The sequence below is a fragment of the Mustela nivalis genome, assembly GCF_964662115.1.
Source record: "Mustela nivalis genome assembly, chromosome: 16".
Classification (NCBI taxonomy): Eukaryota; Metazoa; Chordata; class Mammalia; order Carnivora; family Mustelidae; genus Mustela; species Mustela nivalis.
In genome coordinates this window covers 44,895,117-44,906,569 of record NC_139035.1, presented here as the reverse complement: position 1 = coordinate 44,906,569, position 11,453 = coordinate 44,895,117, and the positions used below count along the sequence as shown (strand labels likewise).

The 11,453-nt window shown below is 51.4% G+C and overlaps 1 protein-coding gene across 2 annotated transcripts in view; it reads right to left on the bottom strand.

The window, feature by feature from the left end:
- Positions 1-3,513: 3,513 nt before the first annotated feature.
- The window catches only part of MFSD4A (major facilitator superfamily domain containing 4A), a 30,199-nt gene continuing 22,259 nt past the window's right edge, over positions 3,514-11,453 (bottom strand). Inside the window, exons 8-10 of one of the 2 annotated variants that reach the window (XM_082702116.1) lie at positions 8,239-8,309; positions 6,886-7,006; positions 3,514-5,749 (exon numbers count right to left, since the gene is read on the bottom strand). In XM_082702116.1, the coding sequence (XP_082558242.1) occupies positions 5,694-5,749; positions 6,886-7,006; positions 8,239-8,309 (248 nt within the window). In that variant the 3' untranslated portion in view covers positions 3,514-5,693. The remainder of the gene's footprint in view (positions 5,750-6,885; positions 7,007-8,238; positions 8,310-11,453) is intronic. The other variant, XM_082702117.1, reaches the window with a different exon arrangement.

The following is an 11,453-nucleotide window of genomic DNA, read 5'->3' as shown; positions in this document are numbered from 1 at the left end:
TTTCTTTTTTCTTTCTTTTTTTTAAAGATTTTATTTATTTATTTGACAGAGAGAAATCATAAGTAGACAGAGAGGCAGGCAGAGAGAGAGGAAGGGAAGCAGGCCCCCTGCTGAGCAGAGAGCCTGATGTGGGACTCGATTCCAGAACCCTGCAATCATGACCCGAGCCAAAGGCAGCGGCTTAACCCACTGAGCCACCCAGGCATCCCTGGTCCACCATTTTCTAATCTTCCTGTGGACTCCTTCTCCTGAGAAGCGTCAGGGCCATTTTGTTGCACTTTCTGTGTTTTTTTAGATACCTCTAATGACAAAATTCTAGCCTAACAGCGGGTGATCTCCCAGAGCTCGCGTTTCCAGGCGGGAGAGAATCAGGAGCCGCTGGAAGCGTTCACACCGGTTGTCCCTGGAAAGCACAGCACTGAGATACGCCCTGTAACCCGAGTCCATGAAGGGGACGCCCTTTGGGATCAGTTACCTTCCGAGGATGGTGGCATGAAAACCGAAACGGAGACATCATTTCTAACGGATGGAAAGCCCTGGCGTCGAGGTGGTTGCTGGAGCATCACACTGACGTCGGGATTCCCACTTACTGAATATGGCGCCGTCGTCGTCATTGCCAGAAACCCTGCGTCAAGGCCACTGTCCGTGTTGCCCAGGCCAGCAGCTGATGCTCAGTCCTCACTGGAACTCCTGGCCGCACCGGTTACTTCCTCCTCCTCGAGATAACTTTTCAGGATGCCTTCTAGGAAACCACAGTGCCTCCTGAACTTCCTCCTCTGGCTTCTCTCACTTGCTCTGCTGGACCAGGTTCTTTCTTCTAACCTCTAGGTGTTGAGGAACCCCAGGGCTCAAGCTTCCAGTCTCTCTAGAGTCTCTCTCTCTCGATGGTCTCTTCTCCAGTCCCAGGACTTTAAGTGCTATTAATGTATGTGGCCACGAAATTTCTATCTTTGGGCTTGACTTTTAAGCTCTTATTTTTTTTTTTTTTAAGATTTTATTTATTTATTTAACACAGAGATCACAAATAGGCAGAGAGGCAGGCAGAGAGAAAGGGGGAAGCAGGCTCCCTGCTGAGCAGAGAGCCCGATGCAGGGCTCGATCCCAGGACCCTGAGATCATGTCCTGAACCGAAGGCAGAGGCTTTAACCCACAGCCACCCAGGCGCTCCAGCTTTTAAGCTCTTAACTTTGAAATTCCCCAGCCTTCTTGATACCCAAGGTAGCATCAAAAAATGAACATGTCTGAAACCAAAGTCTTTAAAAAAAAAAAATATTTTATTTATTTATTTGACAGAGATCACAAATAGGCAGAGAGACAGGCAGAGAGAGATGGGGAAGCAGGCTCCCTGCAGAGCACATAGGCCAACGTGGGGCTCAATCCCAGGACTCTGGGATCATGACCCAAGCTGAAAGCAGAGGCTTTAGCCCACTGAGCCACCCAGGTGCCCCTCTTTTTTTTTTTTTTTTTTAAATATTTTATTTATTAGAGATCACAAGTAAGCAGAGATGCAGGCAGAGAGAGAGAGAGAGAGAGAGAGAGAGAGAGAGGAGGAAGCAGGCTCCCTGCTGAGCAGAGAGCCAGATGTAGGGCTTGATGTAGGGCTGGATCCCAGACCCTGAGATCATGACCTGAGCCGAACGCAGAGGCTTTAACCCACTGACCTCGCAGGCGCCCCTGAAACCGAACTCTTGAGTGCTACCCCCTTCCTCTTCAGTGGTCAATGGCCTCGTCATAGGGCCAGTAACTCAAGTCACATGCCTTGGCATCATCCTGGATTCCCGCCTTCCTCACACCCACCATCCGTCAGCAAATCCTGACTTTGAAAATACAGCTAGAACCCAGTCATATTCACTACCTCTGATGCTACCAACACTGTCTTAGCCATCATCCTGTCTTACATAGTCTAGGCAGTTGTGTCCTTGCTGGTGGCCTGGTCTCACGCCAGTCCCACGGTTTTCCCCACACAACAACCAGAGCATTACTTTTGAAAAGTGTAAATTGAGGAGGGCCCTCGGGAGGCTCAGTCGTTAGGCATCTGCCTTCGGCTCAGGTCATGATGCCAGGGGGTTCTGGGGATCAAGACTGTGTCGAGCTCCCTGCTTGGTGAGAAGCCTGCCTCTTCCTCTCCCACTGCCCCTGCTTGTGTTCCCCCTCTCACTGTGTCTCTCTCCGTCAAATAATAAAATCTTAAAAAAAAAAAAATGAGGGACACCTGGGTGACTCAGTGGGTTAAGCGTCTGCCTTGGGCTCAGGTCAAGATCCCAGGGTCCTAGGATGAAGTCCTGCTCATCAGGGAGTTTGCTTCTCCCTCTGCCTGTCTACCTCTCCACCCCTCCCGCCCCGATAAATAAATAAAGTCTTTAAAAAAAAAAATGTGTAAATGAGGGGCGGCACCTGGGTGGCTCAGTGGGTGAAAGCCTCTGCCTTCAGCTCAGGTCATGATCCCAGGGTCCTGGGATCGAGCCCCGCATCGGGCTCTCTGCTCAGCAGGGAGCCTGCTTCCCTTTCTCTCTCTCTGCCTGCCTCTCTGCCTACTTGTGATCTCTGTCAAATAAATAAATAAATAAACCTTTAAAAAACAAATGTGTAAATGAGACTATGTGCCCTGTCTGCTTGCAACTCCCAATGAGCTCACATAGAAACCACAGAATCCGGACTCCTGCCGCGGCTTGTGGGATCCGGCCCCTAGCTGCCACTCCCACCCATTTCCTGCCTCTGTCCCCACCTTCCCCACTGCACTTAAGCCCCGCTGACCTGCCGGCTGCTCCTCAGGGGACAACACACCCAAGCTGGCCAACACCCCTTCACTCGCCCCGTCCCCGGCCCGGTGTCCGAGCGACAGGCTCTTTCCCGGTACTGAGATCACTGCTCAAACAACGCCTCCTTGGGAAGGCTTCTCAGAGCATCTGACAGTCCCTCTTCCCACTCCCTTCCCCCCGCTTTTTCTTCCTCTGTGGCACTCCATTATCCCACTCACGTTCTTGTCCGCTTGCCTCCTGCTGCAGTGTAGCCTCCGGGAGGCAGGGACCCCTTGCTCAGGCTCTGCTTTATCTCTGCGCCTAATCAGGGCCTTGAACACAGCAGGTTCTCCATCAATCATTTAAAAACTCTGAAAGACTTCTAGACCACTCTGTCTTCCTTCAGTGAAGGCCAGCACTTGGGTGGATTAGAGTCCCGCCTCTGACTAGCAGAGGGACAGCTGGGAACAGAATGAGAACGGGATGATCTCCCGCGCTCAGAAATGTCACTCTTAGAAGAAGGAGGACCATTTAAAAAGCCCTCCTTGCTCTGAAACTGATTTTGAAGTGTGATATGAAAACATATCTGCCGTCCTTTATTCTGATTATATATAGAAGGGAACGGTGATTCTCACTCCTAAGAGTTTTGCTTCTTCTAAAATATCAGCCATGTGAACCTACGGTTTGAGGGAGGCCACACTTCGGGAAATATTTGGTCATTTGTTTCTGGGCTCCATATAAAAGAATCCATTGTCCATAATGGATACCACACTTATTAAATTTAAAATATTTTATTTCAGGAAAGGTACACTTAGATTTGTTTCAATCTTGTTTTCTATATCCTTAAATTAATCATGACACCTTAGATAAAGCCAGTGATTCTTCTAAACCTGTATCAAAAGGAAGGATTTTGTTGCTGTTTTTGAAAAACCACAAGAAAAATACAACTGCTTTCTTTTGTGTCCAGGTCAGTGATCCCTCCAGTTTGAGTGCAAATTTAAGTCTGGCAGCCAGCAAAGTATTTAGAGATCTTCTTAACACAGCACCCCTAGACCCTCAGCTTTCAAAATGAATTTGGATCTGACTTACAATAAATATGTGCCAACCCTAGGAACAATTCTGGAGCTGCTAACGAGGAGGTTTTAAGAATAAAAATTGCTAACGTTGACGAAGCGGTTTTTCTGTCAGCCATATAATCGTTGCTTCAAACAAAGTCACTTTCTTACAGAAGTCCTTTGAGGTAGGGTACGTGCTTTTAGAAATGTCACTTAGATTTAAAAAAAAAAAAGAAAGAAAAGAAAAAAATAAAAGCCAGGCCGGAAGAGCATCCGTGATCTGTGTGCCCAGGGTCATGTACGCAGCTGAAGGGGGAGGCGGACGCCCCCACCAGGCTGGTTCCCCCTGGAGTCCCACCAGCACACAGGGTGCCAGTGGGGCTGGCTCACAGGACAGATGCTACAGATCTGGGAGACACCTGTCCGTGTGGGGCGCACTGCTTACACCCGCTGCTGAGAACCTCACTGCACTCTCCCCGTTCATACCCGTACATCTGTACCGACACAGAGAACCTGCAGGTAAACGAATGTACACTTGCTGTGACAGCCGTCTCTCTACCTACGGCCGCCTCGGTGCTCTCAGCCCTTTCCCAGTGGCGGGCTGGGGACACCCTCTGCATTACTAGGGGACTCGCTCAGGGCAGGAGGTCTCCTCCGGTGTGCCGCACTGTTTGAATGGCTCCGCAGTCCTGGCTTTTTGTTAAAGGAAACAAGCTGACACGGTATAAAGAGCTTTTTTTCCTCTATAAACGATGGAAAGTTAAAATTAGTTTTAAAATTAGAAGTTCTGGTGCTGTTTTTCCACCTTCTAGAAGTGCAGTCCAGAAAAACAGAACCTTCATCCCATTTTCCCGGAAACTTCGGGGCGGTTAGCATTGGTTGTTAGCAGTGGTATGCTGGTGGATGTTTAACAATGGGCTCTTGGGGGGCAGGAGGGGGCGCAGAAGAAGAGCCAGGATCATAGCCTTTACCAGTTTCTGTGGGATGAATATTCCCACGTGGCCGATCTCTAGCCACCAAACACGTGATCCCTGAAAGTGCTGTCGGAAAGAGATGCTCAGAAGCACACCTTTCTGATACACAGATGCAAGACAGATTTAAAAAAAAAAAAAAAAAAAAAAAAAAACAACAAACCCTCAAGGAAGTGATGAGTTTTGAGTGGTTATGACCTTTGTTTTTAATGTAATTAGTTGTAAGTTTCTGTAATTTCATTTTGAATAATGGCTGTGTGTAACAACCAGCTCTCGAAATGAAATTTTAACAAGGCAAGTCGGAGCTAGCCCAGCATACCACTGAATTAGGGTCCCAAAGATAGCAAGATCTAACTTTTCCTTATGATGTTTTAGATGTTAAATGAACTACTGATTGCAGCAACCAGAATCTGAGGGACTTCGGACTCTCAAAAACAAAAAAGCACATACACCCGTTGAGCATGCCAGGGAAGAGCTTGGGGTTTGTTTTCGACCAATTTAAAATATATTTACATCTAGCCATGATCTTTGAACTTCACAATTTCAACGTATACTTCCAAACTTCACCTAAAAGTGATCTTCAAACCCAGGCGGGGCATGGTCCATGCAAGAGAAGACCAACGGAGTGAAGCGTGTGGCTGTCTTCCTCCTTCCCATCTGGGTGTCCTGGACAGCTCTGACTAAAGGTCCAAACCAGGGAAGAGGAAGGGAACTTGAATATCCATCCCATAAACTTCTAATGATTTGCCCCAGGAGGATCCAGGTACCAGAAGTCAATTTAATCTCTTCTACCCAACCAAGGATTAGAGAAGATCCCAGCCAAGGCATGGGGAGATGGCCCCCACGGCCTCCCCCCGCTGTCTGGAACACTTCGGTCTGTGCTGGCACCCAAGGGCCTGGCAGTCTCCGCCGGGCCCCTTCACCCAGCTTTACCTCTGGTAGCACTCTGAGCTTTCCATCCCTAGGGCTTTGTCCTGGGTAGGAACTACGAGAGAAAAAAACAGGTAGTGTGGCAGCAACGATTACTTCTGAATGCTTTCCCAGGCTTTTGTTCCTCTGCCCCTTCTACGGCTCGGCAGGGAGCCAAGTCCAAAGGCAGACTCACTAGTTCTGGCAAACCAGAACCAGTAACCATTGGTAGAGGCAGTTTGTTGAGACTAGTGTGGACTTGGGGAACAGAGGTGACTTTCTGTCTCCCCTGAACAGGGAACTCTGTAGGTGTTGCTCCTTGCAAATTCGGGAAATGTTTCTGGAACCTGAATGAAGTCTCCTGCTTAGCGCTAGGCTCGGTACCTGCCACCTGCGGAGCAAGGCCACAGCCAAGTGCTGACTGGGGGCCTCCCATCGGTCTTCTGGGCCTTTAAACTGAGTGGCCGCCTGCTGAGAGAGGACTGCAGATACCTGTTCCACTTTTTTTGTGATTTTTTTTTTCTTTTATGGAGAGGATGAGGGCTCTGCCTGGGCATGCTCTCTTAAGAACTGGCTCCATGCAGAGCTGATACGCTTGCTGGGGCCTTGAGATCTCTGGGCAGAAAGGCTGGGAGGCAGGGAGGCTCAGGGATATGAAAATAGCTTTGGGACTCCCCTGCCTGGGGTCTCCAGGAACCGAAACTATTCTTAGGAGGCGTCTCTGCCCTGAAGGAGCTTTCCTTTGCCGCTTGGCCCGAAGGACCTCTTTTTGGAAAAGAAATCTGGACAAAAGTCAAAATCCTAAACTGCAAAGAGATGGCCAATTAGGCTTCTGGGCCGCGTTCCAGCCGAGGAGGCAGACTCTGCCTTTCAGGGCCCCGCATGGGCTGGAAAGAGATTCTTGGCCCGTGGTCCCATGGCTTGGTGGGACGCAGGAAGCCAAGTTCACAATCCATGCCCCTCTCCTCCTGGAGAAGGCATGAGTCAGCCTATCCCATTCCCTCCTGCCCTAAGCATCCAGCGCACACAATCGCATGGCAAAGCAGGAAGAGGGGGAAAGGAAGCTGTAGAAAAATAAACATTTCCTTGCATTTGACTTGGAACAGAATAGCATTCGTGGCAAGCTAAGATCTAGGGCATCTCTCACGGCACCCCCCTCCCCTCCCCACCCCCGTTTTCCTCCTCTTGTGTAGACACAGATTCTTTCCTTACCTGATGAGAGTTCAGGATGCATCCTGTGGAAAAACAGGAGCAAGATATAGAAGGTGAAAGCCAGACAACCAAAGATCACGCCGCAGACCAGGAAACTATGGCTGCCCTGAGCTTGGAATATCTGCCAGAGGGGAGAACAGACACAGACCGTCATACCATCGCACGAAAGGGGGACAGCGGGCAACAGCTCTCCCTGACCCCCCGCAGGCTTCTCAGGCTGCAGCCCCGGCACCACCCCGATGGGCAGTGATATCATGGGCCGGAGGGCCACCTTGGCCTCGCTTCAAGGTTATGTTTCTGAAGGAGGCAGAGATCCTGCTCTGAGGCAGGGGCTGGATCCCATGACCCCTGCCGTCCCTGCTGGCTCTTGTCTGGGATCTTCTGGAAATCTCCATCTCTTCCTTAAAAGTCTGAGCATAGGGTTTCTCTATGCACAAGACCTGCCCAGACTTTGCAGAGGATTTTATGGGTGTCCCTTTATCACGGAAAATGTAAAGCAGAGGCTGAAGGAGCATATGGAGCTCCCAGGGACCCATCACCTGACTCGAACAATTAGCACCAACTTCCTCGGTACTCCCCCCTCCCCGCCCCACTTCTTCCCTAGATTTCACTGAAGCAAACCCCAGACATCACGTCATTTCGACACAGACCTTCCCCCTCCGGGCAGGGTACCAGAAGAGAGAAGGAGGGCTGTGATTAGGGCATGTGGGAGACGGAGAGACCTAGGCTTGAGCGTCCTGTTACTTATTAGAAGTCGGGCTGACCGAGGGCAGGTTGCTAATTTACCTGACCTTCAGTAACCCCCTTTGGGATAAGGACAATGACAATTATATCAATATATATGCCTTATACTCTTTAATAAATATCAGATTTCTGTCCCCCTGGTGAGCAGATGAGACATGGGTCTATCTGAAGAGAAGCGGGAGGGCTGGCCCTTGATCGGGGCGGGACTTGGGCAGGACAGCTGGGCCCCGTGGAGGGTGGCCAAAGGCTAGGAGAGGTGGGGTGGGGACAGTGGAATGAGAAGGGGAGGGAAACGAACTCTCGACTCCATCAGTCCCATCACAGGCTCTGGGAGCTAACGAACGTTCCCACGGGGCCCCACTGGCCGCGCTCCCAGACAGGCCTTGTGTTTGCGTTGGACTCTACCCCCCATGCCTTCCCATCTCCAAGTCCCACATTCGGAAGCTCGGCTTTCCAAGCTGGCTCAGAGGCAGAAACGGGTCACAGAGCGGGCCCTGCCTGCTGGGCGGGACCTTCAGGGAAGGGACAGCTGCTGGCTGCAGCCTCCCGCCCGCTCGGAGGGGGGCCCCCCCAAATGATGGCCCCTTCCCTTCGAGCTTCCCCACATACCGAGCCAACCAGCATCTGGAGAACCATCTCGCCAATTCCGGCACCCGTCACCAGCACCGTGGTCGCACAGCCTAACCCGAAGAGAAGGGTTTGGGTCAGTCAAGGCAAATCAAGGAGACAGAAGTCAGCTGGTATAACCCCAGTTATTTCTGGGAAGACTCCGGAAAATGGTGCGACGGCCTGAGAAGACTACTTCGAATTTCTCAGATTTCTCACACTCTGGCCCTTAACTTGGCTGTGGGAGTAATTGGGTCCTGCTGTCACGACGTTTTCATGGTTCTAGAACCTTGAAGTCCTCAGGTTTATCTTGGGGGTGAATTCTAAGTTGCTCAGCCTGGCATTAGGAAGGGTCCTTCCCAATCTGACTGCCACCTGCCTTTCCAGAAAGCTTTCTTGACCTGCCCTGGGCAGACGGATGGCCTCCCTGATGACCACACCTCTGCTCCCTCCGGCAACATGGCACAGACCTTCCAAGTCCAAGCTTCCCAGTCCGGCTCAGGCCCCGGGCTACTAGCCTTGTGACCTTAGGCTCGTTCTCTCCCTTCTCTAGGACTCAGTTTCCTTCTGTAAAATGGGCACAAACACCTCCACAGGGTTGTCCTCTGGGAGGTCCTATGCAGTACAGGGACGTCCTTAGCCTCGTGCAGGTGCACAGCGAACCCTCGAGACCCTGCCAGCTCTCAGTCTCATCCCTTCAGGATCGAGTTCCCAGGCTTTCATGGGGGTTTGCAGGGCCCTTTATAATCCCTGCAGAGAGCTCAGCCACCTCTCACCCCTGCTCACGATCTCTCCTCCTCTCCCTCCCACCGGGAGAACCACCGGGCTTCCTCCCGCTGCCCACTCCTGCTGGAAGGCAGCTTCTGGCACGCTGCACCGGCCTCCCTTCCTCCTCTGCATCTGCCAAGCTGCTGTTCATCTTCTAGCTCCCTCCGTTAGACCTCCTCCAGCACTCTTCCCCCGGCCCCAAACCCGCATTAAGCTGCTCTTCCTCCACTTCCCCCGGCAACCCCCCCACCCCGCCCTTCTTCCAGGTTCCCCACTGTCTGTCTACAAACCCAGGAGACAGGACTATGCCTCGAATTTTAGTTCAGAGGCCAACATACAGTAGACGCTTAGTGTTTTTTGAATAAAACAGAGATCATCTTTGTTGACTATGGGCGTCAAGGTCTTCTTGCAGACTGGCTTGTATTGGTCTCTCTCTCTGCCTTTGCTGTCACCCTGTCCATGGCCCCCCACCCTTCCCTGGAATGCCTTTCTTTTCTCCTTCTGCCTTTCCAGATCCTGGGCCAGCTCCCATCCCATCATCTCCGTGAAGCTGTGTGTGGATTCTACACCGGTCGCTCCCTTCTCTGAATTCCAGTAGCATCCATGTCTGTTCTACTCATTCACTCGAAAACCCTCCAGTACTTTCTGTGCGGCAGGTGCCAAGCTGAACACCGAGAGGACTCAGGGGACTTAGAGTTAACATGTAGATTGAGCAGCGGTTAAGCTGCTAAGTCAAGTGTTCTACATTTCCTCAAATGCACAAACAATCCTCCAGGTAAGTACGTGCGCCCCATTTTGTAGATGAGAAAACTGAGGCTCAGAAAGGGGAAGAAAAGGGAATCGTACGAGATCACAAAGCCTGAAAGTGTGTAGGCAGGACTGACGTTCCAGGGCCCGCAGGGAGCACGTCGTCGAGGAGAGGACACAGATACAGAAGCTGAGGCAGATACAAAGGGGGAAGGATACAGTTTTCCAAGGGGAGTTCAGAGAAGCTTCCAGAAGGGGTGGGCAGGGACAGGGCAGAGTGGGCACTCCAGGCAGAGAACAGCAGGTCATTCACCACGACTAGCATGCAGGCCCTGGGAAGCAGCGGGACGGGAGGAGGCGTGAGAAAGGAAAAGAGCCCCCCAGGAAGCCAGGAAGGCCGCGGCCGGCTCTGTTTCACAGGGAACCCTCCGCAGCAGTGCAGGGGGGACAGCCTCCCAAGTGGTCCCAGCCCGGCGGCGCTTCAGAGCCCCTAGCGGCTCTGGATCCGTTCCATCGAACGTTGTGGAAACAAAGGCCAGGCCTTGGGGTTTGTTACAAGTGCTCCAGGTGATTGTAGCAGCATTGAGAGCCACTGAGGGAGGCGAACGTGAAGGGGACAGGCCAAGACCTGCTAAGGCAGGGAGGCAGGTCATCAGAAGCTGGGAAAAGCTGGGCACCGTGAAGGATTCTAAGCAGGCACCTGCTGGGAAAGGCCTGAACTACGGCAGGGATGGTGAGAGAGGAGAAAATGGATTTGAGAGATCATTTGCAGGCAGAATCAACCAATACCAACTGGTGTTATTATTACTGTTATTCCATTTGGCTTAGTTCATTCATTAATTTCTTTTTAAGTAGGCTCTGCGCTCAAGCAAGGTGAGGCTTGAACTCACGACTCCGGGGCAGGAGTCACATGTTGTATGGACAGAACCAGCCAGGAGCTCCTAGACTCTTACGCTAGCTGACCACTTAGAACTCTGGGATCTTCCGTGTGACATGGGATACCCACGTTATTTTTCTGCGTCATTTACTCACTTGGGGTTTGGAGATCATCCTTAAATTTCCAGGACCCAGGCCTCCCATCTCTTGTTACTGTGGGTAGCTAAATTGGTCTTGGCTCTATGACTCTGCCCCCCAACCCCCAACCGCACCACACCTCCCCTAAAGAAATCACTCCTCTTTGACGTTGGGTTTTCCGACACCCTAGGGCACTCTAGTGGCTTCTACGGGTAACATTAAGTGTTCGAAACATAATTATTTTTAATTAACTCATTTTAAGAAAAGATATTTTGCTATGTGCAGCTGGGAGGCTCCAGAAAGAGGAGGAAGATTAGTGGAGAGAATTTGAGGTTTTTGACATCAAAGAACCGCATCGTCACAACCCTAAGTCAAGTGCAGAGCCACTGTTCCACTCCTCTAGGCTTCCAAAAACACCCAGAAGCACAATGGAGCCAGGAGCTGCTGTCACTGAGCAGTGATCAACCCCTTTCCAATGCCATCACTGCCCTGGTCTTGGGACTCAGAATTTCCAGCACAGCCATGATCGCCAGCTGCGGGTCGGTAGGCATTACCATGGGAAACAGAAAATAGGAACGAGAAGCTTACTGCTTCTCAGGGCCCCGAAGTCAGGGGCCCCAGGTGGAAGGCTGCAAGCCACGTGGGCCCACCTGTGAAGCGGCTCCCAGCCCAGTCCGGAGGTGAGTGGG